Source organism: Cornus florida, unplaced genomic scaffold (genome assembly GCF_030987335.1).
Source record: "Cornus florida cultivar Cherokee Brave unplaced genomic scaffold, ASM3098733v1 CherokeeBrave_3.0.0_Hap2_Chr11, whole genome shotgun sequence".
Classification (NCBI taxonomy): domain Eukaryota; kingdom Viridiplantae; phylum Streptophyta; class Magnoliopsida; order Cornales; family Cornaceae; genus Cornus; species Cornus florida.
In genome coordinates, this window is record NW_026775581.1 from 73,739,583 (window position 1) to 73,756,865 (window position 17,283).

The 17,283-nt window shown below is 34.7% G+C and overlaps 2 protein-coding genes and 1 long non-coding RNA gene across 9 annotated transcripts in view; 2 read left to right on the top strand and 1 right to left on the bottom strand.

Annotated features, from left to right (window-relative positions):
* The window catches only part of LOC132282599 (rust resistance kinase Lr10-like), a 32,621-nt gene extending 23,352 nt beyond the window's left edge, over positions 1-9,269 (top strand). Inside the window, exons 1-3 of one of the 3 annotated variants that reach the window (XM_059784325.1) lie at positions 5,852-6,115; positions 7,503-7,577; positions 7,722-9,269. In XM_059784325.1, coding sequence (XP_059640308.1) covers positions 7,505-7,577; positions 7,722-8,977 — 1,329 coding nt within the window. In that variant the 5' untranslated portion in view covers positions 5,852-6,115; positions 7,503-7,504 and the 3' untranslated portion in view covers positions 8,978-9,269. Of the gene's footprint in view, positions 1-5,851; positions 6,116-7,502; positions 7,578-7,721 lie in introns of those variants that run through there. The other 2 variants (XM_059784326.1, XM_059784327.1) reach the window with 2 other exon arrangements.
* On the bottom strand, positions 44-4,370 carry LOC132282780 (uncharacterized). 2 transcript variants are annotated; one of them, XR_009471854.1, is made up of 4 exons: positions 3,948-4,370; positions 3,542-3,648; positions 1,104-1,336; positions 44-415 (listed from the first exon to the last, which is right to left on the bottom strand). It is a non-coding gene; the product is annotated as an uncharacterized LOC132282780 (long non-coding RNA). The 2 variants fall into 2 exon arrangements; XR_009471853.1 differs by lacking the exon at positions 44-415 and having other exon boundaries at positions 926-1,336; positions 3,948-4,368.
* Positions 9,270-10,119: 850 nt separating the features above from the next.
* LOC132282850 (uncharacterized) overlaps positions 10,120-17,283 on the top strand; it is a 41,751-nt gene continuing 34,587 nt past the window's right edge. For 3 of the 4 annotated variants that reach the window (XM_059784659.1, XM_059784662.1, XM_059784660.1), the window contains exons 1-3: positions 10,121-10,450; positions 11,284-11,360; positions 12,929-13,056. In XM_059784659.1, coding sequence (XP_059640642.1) covers positions 10,222-10,450; positions 11,284-11,360; positions 12,929-13,056 — 434 coding nt within the window. In that variant the 5' untranslated portion in view covers positions 10,121-10,221. Of the gene's footprint in view, positions 10,451-11,283; positions 11,361-12,928; positions 13,057-17,283 lie in introns of all 4 variants that reach the window. The other variant, XM_059784661.1, reaches the window with a different exon arrangement.

The window sequence follows — 17,283 nt, forward strand, 5'->3', positions numbered from 1 at the left end:
TTGATAAATAGGAATATTGTTAGAAGCAAGCAATCAAGGAAGCTAGACATGAAACGACAAGTTTTTTTGGTACATCACAAACTTAATAAATTGTTGTTGCACCATTCACATATATACTTGCACATATAGAGAGCTAGACATTCCTTTAAAGTATGCATGTGTGTACATACACACTTCATTATACTTACATAAAATGTACACACCTACATCTAGAAATCACTAAAATTCATTCTATAAAATGTACACACACTTCTTTATACTTGCATAGGCCTCCATTTGATTAAGTTAGAGATCACTAGCTTCCTGGAGTTGCAGCAACTAGAGAATGCTTCCTATAAATCCCACTGGTGCCACTGCCCACAACTTACTGCCATGTTCTTCAACTCCACCATGAAACAGCAGCATTCTACTAAGCCTGAAAAATTGTTATATGTTTCACAGTTATATATTTTACATTTTTCCTACCGTCATATATTTTAAAAATCCATTTCAAGTTTAAAAAATCAACCACATGCCTTTTTGGAATAAGAGTTTAAATTCCAATTTTTTTTTTTTTTCGAAAATCCGACATGGTTTCCCCTTAAAAATGGACATTTCCAAAATTAAACCTAACACAATAAACATAAGGGACACCGCCCACAAAATGAATTCAACAAGGGACACCGCCCACAAAATTAATTCAACAAGGGATATTGCCCACAAAATTCATTCAATCAATTCAATAAGGGACACCGCCCACAAAATTAATCCACAAATCCAAGTAAAATTGTCCGTTCTCCTCCTAAACTATTCCAACAACCACAAGATATATCTAACCTTTTTTCAGGCTAAGTTGCAAATTTGGAGTGTAAATAACCTCATGCAAAACCAAACACATGAACAACATTAGAGATAAACAAAATAACACATGGTAGGAATGAAGTAATTTAACAGTACTAAGTAAGATTTTAATCAATCATAAATAACACACCAAACCACAAGTTTTTTTTGTACATCACAAACTTAATAAATTGTTGTTGCACCATTCACATATAAACTTGCACATAGGGAGCTAGAATTTCCTTAAAAATAGTATGTGTGTACACACACTTTATTATACTTACATAAAATGTACACACAACTGGAGATCACTTATATTCATTCATAAAATGTACACACACTTCTTTATACTTGCATAGGCCTCCATTTGATTAACTTAGAGATCACTAGCTTCCTGGAGTTGTAGAAACTGGAGAATGCTTCCTATAAATCCCACTGGTGCCACTGCCCACAACTTACTGCCATGTCCTTCAATGTAGTGCCAGTTCTTCCAATAGCATATATGGATTACATGGTACTGGGTTGACAATAGTTTATGATTTTACAAAAAATGATATAAGAAAGCATTAGGAAAAAAGAAAAAAGTGAATTTACACTCAAAAGCAAGACATTAACTATAGTAGCAAAATATAAACCAGAGTTAGGTTTTCCCATGGAACAGCTGCATTCTACTAAGCCTTGAAACAACAAAATTCCATTTCAAGTTTAAAAAATCAACCACATGCCTTTTTGGAATCAAAGTTTTTTTTTTTAATTTTCGAAAATCCGGCATGGTTTCCCCTTAAAAATTGACATTTACAAAATTTCTCCTAACACAATAAACACAAGGGACACCGCCCACAAAATTAATTCAACAATGGACACCGCCCACAAAATTAATTCAACAATGGACACCGCCCACAAAATTCATTCAATCAATTCAATAAGGGACACCGCCCACAAAATTAATCAAAATTAATTCAACAAGGGCATCGCCCACAAAATTCATTCAATCAATCTAATAAGGGACACTGCCCGCAAAATTAATCCACAAATCTAAGAAAATTGCCTGTTCTCCATCTAAACTACTCCAACAAGCAGAAGATAAATCTAACCTTTTTTCAGGCTAAGGTGCAAATTTGGAGTGTAAATAACCTCATGCAAAACCAAATACGTGAATAAGATTAGAGAAAAACAAAATAACAAAATTGTTTATATAATTCTAATTGATAGCAGCAATTGATGCCTTAGAATTGAATTTGTGGACTGACTTAATTCAATCTTTAGGTTTCTAACTCCAACTCGTGTATTCTATGTTTCCAAAGGTAGTGACAAAATTTCATTTGATAAACTTTGGTTGATTAGTGAATGCAATTAGATCAAAAGCAAAAAATTTCATGATAGCATTAGGTTCCTCATGCAACTTAAACATATTTTAATCTTTTATAGATACTAAAAAGATTGAAAGAGATTGTTGAATAAGGTAGACTAGATAAAATTTTATTCTCTTAAATTTTTTACCTTGTATGTTAGTTTGTGAGAGCAGTTAACGTAATTTATATGTTGATTATAATTGCATATATTTCTGATTTCAAATGGATGCCTCTCCTCATTGCACAACAAGCATGAATTTAGTTCATTGCCTAACAAAAATCATAAGTATGCTCTGCGTCTCAAACTAGTTATGGTTATGATCATGTAAATTTAATCTTTTAAATTTTTTGAGTTTCATAACGAAACCGACATAATTAATAACTTGAGATTGTGTGGTCAACTATCTTTGGATTTATAAACTTTTTTTTAAGATGTGCATTTTAATGAGTTGTCTCGTATTTTGAGATTTAAGTATGTATATATACATATATAATCAGTATAAAAGAGAACTTGTATTAGAAATAAGCTTATACGAGTATTTTTTAATTCTGCTTACAATTTAGGAAGGGTGGAAGTTACAAAATACTACTCCACTGTAAATATTAACCGGCTATCACATTTTTCATGAGATGCTATTTATAGTCAGAATTTTCTATTTTATAGTTCATATACATATAAAAAATAACAAGTCAACAATTACAATCTTTAAAAAAATAAATAAATAAAAGAGTCAACAGGTTACAATTTTGGGAGTAGAGCGGAAGAGAGAATGAAATGAGCAGGGGTGGAGCCAGAATCTGAAAGTTAGGGGGGTTAAAAACAAAATTTAAAATTGAGAATTTACTGGAAAAAAAAAAAATAAAAAAAATAGAGTCATTAACCAGTGCAATGGCTATCTCAACATGTGTCATTAAACAAAACTGGAAGCTTAAAATCAATTAACCGAATCAAAAGCAAGAGCGGCATCGTCAAGTTTTGAACCAATAATGAAAACGCAATAAGATCTAACAGTGAATCTAAATTCATAAGAATCAAAAGCAAAATGAAAGAAACTCAATTATTACCCATAATGTTATAATTCTCTATAAATAACAACACAAAAAGATATGAAAAATAGAACGTTGTTGCATCAATTTCCAGTTTCTAGTTTCTGATTTTCATATCTCTGAAAATTAGTTAAATTAAAATTTTAATTTAAAAAAATTTATTTCTAATTTTAAAAAGGAAAAAAAATTCCCTACATAGATCTGAGAATCGAGAATACCAATAACATAATTAAAAAAAATCCACATACAGAAACTGGAAATCGAGAACTTGCAGATAAATAAATACAGTCCTAATTAGGGTTAGGGTTTGGTAGTGGCGTTACCTGCAGCAACTTCAAAGACCTGGTTGCACAAAAGCCTCGAACTACCTCGCACAACGACTGAACTGAAGGGTTGAAGTTGAAACCCCAAAATCGCGTCACACAGATGCCTGAAAACAGAGAGAAATGAGACAACAAAGAGGTACGAGAGCCACAACTGAGGAACAGATCGCACAACGACTGAACACATTAGGGTTGAAGTTGAAACCCAAAAGTCGCGTCAAAGAGATGCGCGAAAACAGAGACAAATCAGACAACAAATATAAATCTGAGAATCGAGAATACAAATAACATAATTAAAAAAAAAATCCCACATACAGAAACTGGAAATCGAGAATACATACAAAGACCTACTTGCACATAAATAAATACAGTCCTAATTAGGGTTAGGGTTTGGTAGTGGTGTTACCTGCAACTCCTTCAAAAACCTGGTTGCACAAAAGCCTCGAACTACCTCGCACAACGACTGAACTGAAAGGTTGAAGTTGAAACCCCAAAATCGCGTCACATAGATGCGTGAAAACAGAGAGAAATGACACAACAAAGAGGTACGAGAGCCACAACTGAGGAACAGATCGCACAACTACTGAACAACATTAGGGTTGAAGTTGAAACCCAAAAATCGCGTCAAATAGATGCGCGAAAACAGAGACAAATCAGACAACAGAGAGGTACGACAGCCCGACTGGTTTTATGTTGGATCTACAAACTCTCGAATTTCTGCAAGCACAACCTTTGTATATCAAAGGTAGACATGAATCGCCCCAAATCGCCTCTCATACATGCGGGAGAAGAGAGAGAAACGAGAGGCACAAATGACCTAATTAGAGAAAAATTAGATTTTATACCTCATATCACCGCTACAGTGTTTGGTATCACTTGATACCAGCGCTACAGTGTTTGGCCCAATCTGATATCGCCGCTCTAGTGCAAAATCAACCAACATTACCAAATTCTTGATTTGGGTTTTGGCCCAAATCTAGTATTGTTTTGACACTATTCAATACCACATCAGCCCACACCAAACGAGATATGGGCCCAAAACCAAAACCAAAACACCAAAACCAATATCATTTTGGCCTTCCAAACTGGCCCTTATACTTTATGCCTTCTGGAGTTGTTTTTTACGGAATAAAGAATGCAAAAATTGTTTTCCAAATAAACCAAAAAGTATGTCTAAGTATCAATGCATCATTGAGTGGAGAAAAGGTCATTCAATCATTAAAATATTATTTATATTAATACAAAATAAAAAGAATGAAAGCACATGGAGACTGGAGTTGTATTGCAGGTATATGCCGAATCAGCCCTTGGTGTATTATTATTATTTTTTCTTCAATGGGGGCATATTTGAACTTTAAAAAATATATATATATATAATAATACTAAATTTTTTTTTTTAGTGGGGGCATGTGCTCTGGCCCCTGCAAACTGTACTTTCTTGGAGAATTAAGTGTACTTTCATGGCAATGGCACCTTGAGATCACTCTCAGAATTTTTTTGATAATTTTTCTGAGGCAAGTGAGATATAAGATTGCGTCTGTTCGATACTACTATCATCATTAAAAATTTCTTATAATTTTAGAAAGACGAGTTATATATCTCACTCAAAATTTGAGTTTCCAGACATTTTCAAATTATTGTGGTTGAAGTAGTTTCATATTTTTATTATTCAATGTACGTTGGTAATTGGTTCCCTTACTTTTATTTAATTAAAATTCTTAGCCCTCTTTTGTTTGGGTCATAGTTTAATGGAGTAAGAAAACTGTACGCGTCTGAATGAATTTGTTCAGACTTGGGACATACGTCAAAATAATAAAACAGAAAAAGTTGATTTGACAATTATTATTAAGGATTTATCTAATGAAAATATTTTCATCATTGACTTTGACTACTACTTTAAATGTGAACGATAAATTCGTTTCAACGACAATATTCCAAGTAATCCTTTTTAAGACGCGTTATCTTTATTTCCGCGAAACTTCTTTTTTTGTGGGTTGACTAATGGGAAAATTGATATGGAATTACAAAAGTGACATATGTTCATCAACCAACCGATCTCATTGATGAACAATAATTGACAGTTGGGATTGAAAATAGGACCATTTTTTTTTATATTTATATTTCATTTGGTTTCTTTCTTTGATTATGAACTAGGAAGGTGATGGTAAATTTCCCTTAAAATAATGCAAACAATTTTTTTTTTTTTTTTTCTTCTTTTGATTTTTTCTTCTATGAGGATATAAGAAAATTGATATGGAATTACGAAAGTGACATATGTTCATCAACCAACCGATCTCATTGATGAACAATAATTGACAGTTGGGATTGAAAATAGGACCATTTTTTTTTTATATTTATATTTCATTTGGTTTCTTTCTTTGATTATGAACTAGGAAGGTGATGGTAAATTTCCCTTAAAATAATGCAAACATTTTTTTTTTTTTTTTTTTTTTTCTTCTTTTGATTTTTTCTTCTATGAGGATATATTTAAAGAGGTTTGAAGTCCAGGAAAGGATAAGTCTTGCTCTACTGCCCAGCCTTTTTTCATTCGCTAACTCACCTCACTGTTGATTGGTATGTGACTTCAACTTCTTCTTCTTATACACACACACACACACACACATGTATATTGCAAACTTCAATTTAATTAAGTTTGGTGAATTAATTGCCCTTAATTTTACTAAACTTGGTTGGTTGTCCATTTATTAAGCTCTTACTTTTCTGATTTTTTCCCTTTATTTTTTTGGTGAATGGTTGTACATTGATGTTGTATGTTTGTGCATGCTCTCAAGCTAGTTTTCCAGTTCATAAGAAAAACAAAATAGAATTAAATTTATATTTCTATATATATGCGTGTGTGTGAGTCCACAAGAACTTTGCGTAAGTGAGATTTAGAATGATAAAGGGATTCATATGTATGTATGTATGTATCTATCTATATGTGTGTGTGTGTGTGTGTGTGTAATTGTATTTTATTTTTTCTTTTTGGTTTTATACATGGTGATGCAGACATTTTGTTGAGGAGGCCGGCTTTTGTATCAGCTTGAATTTATCGGAAATTAGGAAATCAAATTTTGTTTTACACTTTTACCACACTTGGAATCTAATTTAATTTTATTTATTTAGTGTTTTTTTAGGTCTCTTGTGTCCATTTTAGTTTTGAATGATTGGTTTGCAGTGAGAATTTGGTAAGAAGAGGAATAACTGATGGTTCATTTGAGTATCAACTTGGCTTGAATAACTGATGGTTCATTTAACTTTGATTATATTTAATGTGCTATTTTCTTGTTACTTCATATAAGTATTAACTTAGCCTTTTTGCGTACTGATCAACTGTTTCTTCTATGTTTTATAAATCAAACCCTAACCAGGTTTGGTAAAAATGTTAAAAACCAGGAACATCTAGAAATGTGTCTCATACTATGCCAGTGACTAAGGGACCAAGAGATTCTTATAACATTTATTCTCTTTTTGCCGATACTAACTCATTTTTCGATCTTAAGATATATAAAAAGAAAAAGAAAAAATTGAATTCAAACTAAATACTTGCATACAAATTTTATTTTATGTTTGAGTCAATCTGGCATCTCTCTGTACCACTGCTCATTCATAGGTTGAATCAAATGGTACTAGTTGCCATAGTTACATGTATAGATATTTTTCGATCTTAAGATATATAAAAAGAAAAAGAAAAAATTGAATTCAAACTAAATACTTGCATACAAATTTTATTTTATGTTTGAGTCAATCTGGCATCTCTCTGTACCACTGCTCATTCATAGGTTGAATCAAATGGTACTAGTTGCCATAGTTACATGTATAGATATTTTCGGCATGAAGTTAAAACTAACAACAAAGGTTAATTGACATTTAGAAATACAGTAAGATATTACATTCATTATAAATGAACACAAATGAACACAAAACCGGGTTGAATAGTTCATATTGTTTTTGCTCTCAGAGATGTCCACAGGCGTCTCCAACTCCGACAATCCTCCTCTTCCATCAGGTATTAGTGGTGGGACAAGAGCAGCTGGTAAGTTCCTCCATAGAAATGAAGGATTAACAAGAAGAAAAAAAAGAAAAAAAAAAAAAAGAAAAGAAAAAGAGTAGCATTAATTTTCATTGACATCAAATTGAGCCTTGAAAGTCACCATTTTGGAATTGTTTGAATTTGCAGCCATAATGGTGAGTTTGATAATACTGGCATTTATCGGCGTTGTTTCTTGCTATTGTGCAAGGAAGATGAGAAAAGCAATCATAACAGAAATACAAGTAGCAGTTGCTCCACCACCACCACTCAATGCAATTCAAGTTTGGCAAGTCGATGGACCTACAATGCAGAGGATCCTCCAAGACCTGGCAGGAGACAAACCGGTTCGATTCACAGCTCAGGAGCTATGCAACTTCACGAATAATTACTCGACAACGTTGGGGCGTGGTGGTTTCGGGATAGTTTACAAAGGACAATTTCCAACTGGAATGAAGATTGCAGTGAAGGTCCTCAACAGAAGCTCAGACAGAACAGCTCAAGAGCAATTCACGGCCGAGGTTGCCATTATTGGCAAAACCTACCACATGAATCTAGTCAGGCTCTACGGATTTTGCTATGATCATTTCATGAGTGCATTGGTGTATGAGTACATGGAAAACGGATCACTTGACAAGTACTTGTTTAAGGACACACAAGCAATTGAGTTGGAAAAGTTATATGACATTGCAATTGGCACAGCCAAAGGCATTGCTTATTTGCACGAAGAATGCGAGCAAAGAATTATTCACTATGACATTAAGCCCGGGAATGTCCTCCTCGACGAAACCTTCCATCCTAAGGTTGCAGATTTCGGACTAGCAAAGCTTTGTAATAGAGATGACACTCACATTTCTATGACAGGATATAGGGGGACTCCCGGTTACTCTGCACCGGAGTTTCAACTCAAGAATTTTCCCATCACGTACAAATGTGATGTTTATAGCTATGGTATGTTATTGTTTGAGATAGTGGGAAGGAGGAGGAATGCTGAAGTTGGTTCTACTGATAGCCTTAATTGGTTTCCGAAACATGTTTGGGACGAATATGAGAAGAACAAATTAACAGCAATGACAGTGTCTTGTGGGATTGAAGAGAAGGATAGGGAGAAAGCAGAGAGAATGTGTCTGGTAGCATTGTGGTGTGCTCAAGACTCGCCAGAGGCTAGGCCTCCAATGAGTGCTGTGGTGAAGATGTTGGAGGGAGGAGTGGACATAAAGCCGCCTCCTAGACCATTTCACTACTTGTTTTCGGTAAGCATGCTCAATCCTGTGACCGGTACTGGCAACACTTCAGACTACTCAACAAGCGAGGGAACGAATTCGTATTGGTACAAGGACTCGACTCCAATCATGACCAAATACGAGATACAAATGGCTAGTTCTTCATCAAATACTCGAATTTAATTTTTCAAATGTTGGTTAAAGATTTTAGACATGTAATACTGTGATAAAATGTTCTTTTAGTAGTAGATATGTTTGATATTTGGTTTAATCTTAACAACTTCATGTGTCTAGCTTGGAGATCAGAGTATTTGTTTGCTAAGGCAGTACCTGTAACATTTGTAGCTCATCTGTTCTTCCATGAGTGCCTAGATCTCTCTAATTTGTAGTTTGATTCTCATTTTTGTAAGATTAAAGCTATTTTTGGCTGTTATTAATGCATAACATATTTTAAACTGTGTTTCACAAATAAAAAGCTCTTCCTAAACTTGCCCAATATTAATGTTGGGGCTCTTCCTAAACTCGCCCGATATTAATGTTGGGGCGGATTCAAGCATCTCGTAAGGTTGGAATACATATTTTTGTAAGAAAATAATTTAAACATCAACACATTTAAGATAAAATTTGCAAAAACAATTTAAATACGAACAAAATACTTAACAATCATAATAAAAGAATATTGTTAAAATTATCAATAAATAAATAAATAATTTTTTTATATAACTAATAAAAAATATTTATTGATACCATTATTATTAATTTATACAAATTCGATACTTGTCCAACTTTAAACTTTATTTTCACACCGTCTCTAACCTTGTTAAGAAGATTATAAACCTGTTTCAATAGAAAAAAAGTCTCACACAACAAGTTAAATTGATATTGGTTCCCTTAAACTCAAAGAGCTTGAATTCTCAAATTTAATTTTTTGGATAAATTACTCTAACCTCGTATGAACTTTGAATAAATTACACACGAATACATCGTTCAACGTTTATTATTTTGACCTCTATTGAGATTTGACGCATGTGCTTAACAACACTCCTTATATTTTCTTCTCAACAAACCTATTGACTAAATTTTATAAAATGACAAGTTTACTCTTCTCTTATATGAAAATCATGTCATTCCTTCTATGAAAATCAGGATATTACTTGACTTTTTACACTCAAAGTTATTTTTCGGCCACTTAAAAATGGAGGGAGGTTAAAGTAGTAAATGCTGAATGATCAACCGTATGTAATTTGTCAAAACTATAGGGGATATCAGTGTAATTTGTCCAAACCAGTGTGTACAGCCTTGTCATTATACTGCAACTTGCATTTGCAGCAGAAGTCACTCCCCAGTCCCCTCCGAGATGAATTGGAAATGCCTGCTTGAAGTAGCCTGCACAAACTTTTCTCTCTCCACTACTGGCGTCGCAAACAATGTCCACCATTTTTAGGGCTCGCCAATCCGGTGGAAAAATGGTGAGAGACAGGCGAATGGCCGCTCCGAAAAGCCCTTACGACCGCCCAACTCCTCCCCAAAACCACCCACATTGGTTCACCGGACTCGTTTTCCCTGCAACGCGGATGATCGCTACCGGTGCAGGAAAACTTCTCTCCTCCGTCCTTCTCGACACATCGTCATCTTCGGACAGGGATTCCGGTTCTGGTATGCCAATGCCAACCCTCTTCAATTTCTTATGTTGCATTTTGGTTTCAATTTTCACCTTTCGTTATCTGCATATTTGTAGAACAAATAATGTGCTATTAGAAAATCGAAGGACTTCACTGAAAAACCTACTTTAGAGTCAAAGTTGCTATTAAGTCACAGACGTTCTGTAAATCTATACCGTGAATATGTATGTATGCCATGGTTTGCATTTGCAGGTGTAACGGAATAGGTATCGGCATAATGTAATGGAATCAGTTTCTCTTAATGTAGAACCTCTAATACTTCCCTTAGGTGCTGCCAATGAGAATCTTATGATAGACTGTAAATAAAAAATGTCATCGAAATACACCATTACAAACTTCCCAATAAATGGCTTCAAAACTTGATTCATCAAACGCAAAAAGGTGCTGGGTGTGTTTGACAACCCAAAAGGCATCACCATTCACTCGTAGAGCTCATCTTTCGTTTTACATGATGTCTTCCATTCACCACCATTGCGAGTTCTGATTTGGTGATAACCACTCTTCAGATCAATTTGGTTGAAGACTTTTTCCCCATGCAACATGTCATCTAACTGTGGAATTTGGAAATGATAACTTAATTGTAAATTTGTTGATTGCTCCATTATCAACACACATGTCGGTATTTGATACATGTCCAACACAGACATCACATATTCACAGAATTGTTTGTACTATTACTTTTGCGGCTATAATAAACTATAATATGAAGTTGCCATAACTTTTAAGCCCTATTTTTCTTCTCGTAATTAGTATGCATTTTAGCCTTTCTATATGCATTGACACTTAATTTTGTTTTCATGCTTGCAGAGGATGACATCGACAATGATAGTGATGATAATGATATGATTGATATCCCTCCTCTTGAGGTTGAAGAATTGATTAAGGTAACTAACTGTGCTACTTTTATGTCTCTCTATTTGTGTTAGCTCCATGATTATGATTTGAAATTGAATGATGGACAAACATGCTTACTCATATGTGCTCAAATGGCAATGTATACTCATAATTATACTAGCCATTTTTTCAGGTTCATGATTAAATACTATGATTCCATTTTTTCTTTCTTTTTTTTATTTTTTATTTTATCATACACCAACTGCCCTATTATATTACTTTTTAAAAGTTATTTCTAATGACTATATAGTATGTTACTTTTAAGGAAACTAATCTACCTTTCCTTACTGGTGGTCCATGGGTCTACAATCTACATTGTATGTGTCTACACGAACCTAGCCTTTTTTTTCATTATTGTATAACTAATAAGCTCCAATCCTAACTTCTCCTTCACATGTTGATCATTCACCCTATCACTTCTTGTCACTTTGATCATCCATCTCAGCATTCTCATTATAGTTACATTACTTTGTTCTTGTTTCTGTTTTATCTGAGAGCTGGCCTAGTGTCCGTCTTGTAGCTTTTCCTCTATACTTGCATGATATTCTTTATCTCATGAGACACGACTAGCTTGCCTCCATTTTATCCATTCTGATCTATTTTTTTCTTCTTCTTTTCTTTATAAATAAGATTTCATTAAAGAGCACTCAAAGGGGAGCATATCTTAAGAATAACTACACACAAAAGAAGCCAACTCTATACTCTATATACTCTTTATCCACAAAATCTACAAAGTCCTCCACAGATTTGCAAGGCTGCCCTTTAGCCCTAAAATAGAGAACTCAAATTTAAATGCTTTAACACCGAAATTTCCAGATCATCGAAGGACCTCATGTTCCTCTTGCATCACAAGCCACACCACGTACAAAGAGAGGCTATCCTCCAAGCATCTTGAAATTGTCTTCCCATTGTACATTCCCTGCAAGCCTCAAGCAGGATCATTACTTATAAATAAAAAATAAATAAAAGGAAAAAAAAAACCGCCTCAAGCATGCTCACCTTGTAAACTGGCACTACTCAATGCACACCAAAAATAGCAAAGAGCACAGCCCAAACATCCCTAGCTATTGGGAAATGCAAAGGAGATGATTCACGGACTCCTCATCTCTTTTGCACATACAACGCCAATTTATTACAATCTGGTGCCTCGTCCTTAAATTGCCTAGCATCAAAATCCTTCCTAAGGGTGCTGTCCATAAGATAATACTAATAATAATTAAAACAAATCCCCCCTTGAGGGGGACTCTTGTTCTGCAAACTGCTTTCTTCCAATTCTACCACTTATGTTGTCATCTATAAGGTAATATGCCTCGTTAGCTGACATACTTCACAAAACACTTGCTATGATCACTCAAAGACACCTGAACGGTACTTATTATGACAGTATATATATTTGAAATAACGGACAATGATATTACTAGTATGATGCACTTATCAAAAGACAAAAAAAAAAAAGAAGCTATTATAAGGCAGCTCTGATTGTACATTTTGGGTCGTGTATGAGAAAATAATCTTTTGGCATTATTAAATATGTGGCACTTACTTTATATTACATCAGAAGAACGGAACTTCATCAAGAACAGCCAAGCGCTTTAGGAAGGAGCCTCACCTAACTGTTGAGAAGAGTGAAACGAAGCGTGCAATTGAAATTATTGAACCGCTACTTTTGCAGGAGACCTTTTCAAGGTAATTGCGAAAAGCTGTGTCTCTTCACCGTTCTGGTTTTCTTACGTGTGAAGTCTTTTTGGCTGCATATTGCTGATTCTATTTTCTTTTATCTGTTGTTTGACTGCTAGGATCTTGTTTGCTTCTTGTTGTAGCTTTTCTTCTTTCCATTTTTGGCTCTACAAATTCATGTAGTAGCATAATTAATGTATCTGATAGCCTTTTAGATTGAAGTATTCTTATTATCTTTCTGCATCAAGCTTTACATGGCTTCATTACTACCTGCTAGAAATATCATGGTTCGTAACTTTCATAAACTTGTATTGATTTCATTCACTTTTGGATCAATCTGAGTAGAAGCCCAAAATGGTTTTTCGCAAAACCTTTATCATATATGATTTTCTGCTTTCTGCTTTCATCTTTCATAGTATTTTTATAATTGCATGAATTTGTTTTATTTTCAAGTCAAGGGGCCATTTTTTGGTGCAGTGGCAAATTATTGGTCTGGAAAGAATGAGGAATGAGGATCTGTTTCGAACATGAGTGCAGCTATTTTTGTGCAAAATAAATATCAATCAGTTAGGTCTGTCTTTGGTTTTTTGATGATAATCTTGACCTTTATTACAGATTAGGATTTGAAGGATAAAAGGAAAATGTGGAATTAGAAGAACTTAAATTGGGGTACAAAGGTTCAAAGATTAACAAGGGTAAAAGTGGAAAATCTAGAAAAGTTGGTTTGTTCAGACGAGACAGAGGTTCAGACTAATGAACCATCCAGATGGTGAAATATCTCCATCATCGCATGCAACCCAACCCTATATAATAAGTGCAGGGAAGGAAATAGGAAATAAAAGGAAAAAGGAGATAAGAAGGAAAGAGATAATAAGATTGGTCTACCTTTGTCCCAGTGGCTTTGGGTCTTAACTCTCAATTCCTAGGTCAACGTTTTATGACTGGTAGACAGCAAAGAAAGGGGAAAAAAAGAGAGGAGAGATTAAGAGAAGCTAGAAAGAGAAGAAAATAAAAGAAGAAAGAGGAAAACATCAGCGGATAAGAAAAGAAGGCACACACTCCAATGGGTTAGGAACTTCTCTCCTAAATTGCTATTTCCATTCTCCCAGATTATATGTCTTGCCTGTGTGCTTGTGTTGTCTATTTTGTTTATATACCTTGCTGGATATATGATTGTATTTCTGTTGAAATACATATTGATTGTGTTTTAGGTTTTGGATGATCAGGGCTTGAAGAAATAAGAGAAAGAATAAGTGACCAATGAAAAAAAGGGTCGTAGACCCACATATTTATATGAATGATAAGTAAGAATTACAATAACATCCCACGTTATAATTTTTTGCTTATTATGCCTGTTACAAGAGCATTTTCACATATTCCACTACTTCCCCTCAAGTTGGTGCATACAATAGAAATAGAAATACAAAATATTACTACTCAAACCCTTAGAGAACACATCCTTGACTTCACGAAGGGCATTTAAATCACTCCATTATTTAACTTTTCGTTGATAAAGTGTTTGTCAATCTCAATATCCTTCGTTCTATCGAGTTGGACCAGGTTATGCACAATGCTAATGGCTGCTTTGTTATCACAATATAGTCTCACAGGTCCATCATCAATGATACCCAAATCACTGAGGAGGGGAGAGGTTCGGGCCCGGGTGTGGGCAAAAAGTATGTGAGTGTGTTTCTTGCCAAGGTAAAAAAAAAATATAAAAAATTCTTGCAACCTCTATCCCAAGAAAATACCGTAAATTCTAAGTCTTAAATCTCAAACTTTTGGGCCAAGTGAGCTTTCATCTTGAACACCTCATCAGTATCATCTCCAGTCACCACGATGTCATCTACATATACAATGTGGACAGTCATCTTGCCCTTAATTCGCTTGATGAACATGGTATGATTGGCATTACTTTCATACCATCTTGTACCCAAAGTGGATCACGGCCTTGTGAAATCAGTCAAACCAAGCCCTTAGAGACTTCTTCAAGCCATGAAGCACCTTCTTTAATTTGCATGCCTTTCCTTCTGTAGGATTTGTAGAATGTTACATATCTACACCCACATAGTTATATTAGTGATAAGTAAAAATTACAATAATACCCATTAGGAATGATAGTAAATACGTTTATTTTCCTTGCTGGATATATTTATTTGCTTGTGTTAGTGATTTCATTTTCTTGCATGGTACATTTGGAATGGTAGTAAGTACATGCATAATCTGTTGTCTGTGCATGGGCATGGATGGATGTGCATATAGGTCTGGGATTTGAATTACAAGGTTTTATCTGACTACAAGGATTGAATGGGAGTTAATTTTGTTCTGAGAAAGGCATACATCAATTTAAATTTATAATTTTTTAATATATGTGATATTACATTCATGAGAATTTGTAGTTCATATGATATTTCTTATTAGTGCATAGCTGTTTGGATGTCTATGATTTTGCAATATATGTACGAGTTCATATGAATTTAGTGTTGTGATTGGTTGTTAATGTTGGATTGTAGTGGTCTTGGCTACAAATGAGTTTGTATGAGTTTAGTGGTATTTGGCTCTGAATATTGGATTAGTTTGGCATTGGGATGGATGAGATTTAGACATGTATTTGTTTGAGATGGATTGTGGCAGTTGGTTAGAAAAGTGACAATTTGCAGTGTTAGGATTGACTCCTGGAAGACCTCAGGGGCGGTGTGTTAGGGATGACTTCAGGAAAAGTTCTCAGGAGAATGATCCTGGAGAAAGATGCTTGTACAGTTTACTTGGAGGATAATGTTAGTTGCCTTGAAAGGTTTGGCATCCCAAAAAGATCCGTACTGCAACTCTTCTTTTAGTGGCTCATCGTGCCAGAGGATCTCTCCACGTACAGTGAGAGTCACCACCTGCTTTTGTGGCACAAACCAATTCTTAGCACATTATATTGCCATGTCCTTGTCACAACAATGCCATGGACTCTAAATCCACTTCACATCATATAGCTCCATGTATTCCGATCCACAGTACAACACATAGGGTCTCGCAGGCGATAATTCCATGTTGCATCATATGGTCCCATAGACCCAAATCAGCATCACAACACAATCGTTCTCGTGGGCAAATAATTTCTTGGATTTGACTAGTCATTTTGTCAACGCGAACATATTGCATTAGATCCACTTTGCATCATATGACTCCAGATCCACTTCGTCCTCAATTATGGTTCAGACTTCACATCCATGGCTCACAAAGACATCGTACTAAATACCCCAAAGCTATATGTTGACAATAGACATGGTCCTCTGGAACCCAATTAATTTCCCTTACATGCAATCTACCATAGAGATCACAAGAACCCTGATATATGTAATACTCACAAACTCCAATTAACATGCTATTCTGATCATTCACATAAACCTTAACATACACAATTAGTATCACAAGCATCACATGGAACCCAATTAATTTCCCATACTTGCTCCCAATCACACACCACTATGGCCCCAAAATCACACCCAAATCCATTGACTCAAATTTAATTGCACATTCTATAAATTTAGCCATAGTTCATATCATTACATTGATTAATCAGCCTTCTTTAATTTTCCTTTATGTGATTACCCAACTGCAAGCCTTAATTGAATTTAGTTGATATTCTTAATCTTACTACGTCTTTACCAAGCTTTCATATTATGGACTGAATAATTTATTCAGGCTGAGTCCCGATCGGGACTGATCCATGTTGCTGTGCAATTTGTGAATCAAATTCTTTTTCTTTTTTTATTTTCTGAAAAAGGTTCTTTTTAAATCAAATTTGGAATTGTGTAATCACCTATTTTCCATTTTACTTTCTGGGCCACTTTCAGACTGATTCCAGTTCTGATGGTACGTTGAACATTTTTCTTTGGGAAGGTGATGGTATGATTGTATGCTAATGAATGTATGCCGTGTTTGTTAAATTGTGGATCCTTCGGAGGGGAGGAATATTAGGATATCTGGTAAATGTATTCCTGGACTTAGGCTGTACTTCACAGCGTGGTGGGTTGAACTATTAAAGTTCTAACTAATTTCTGTCCTCCACTTTTTGTTACTTCAGATTTTCTGTTTCGGTTTTATTCCTTTAATGCCTAGGGTTAACTGCAAAAAGCCCCCCGATATATAGGGTTTGTGCAGAACTAGTCCCTACTTTTTGAAAATGTGCATTTTAGTCCCTAAAATTCAAAAAAGGTGCAAATAAACCCCTCTGACCACATTTTG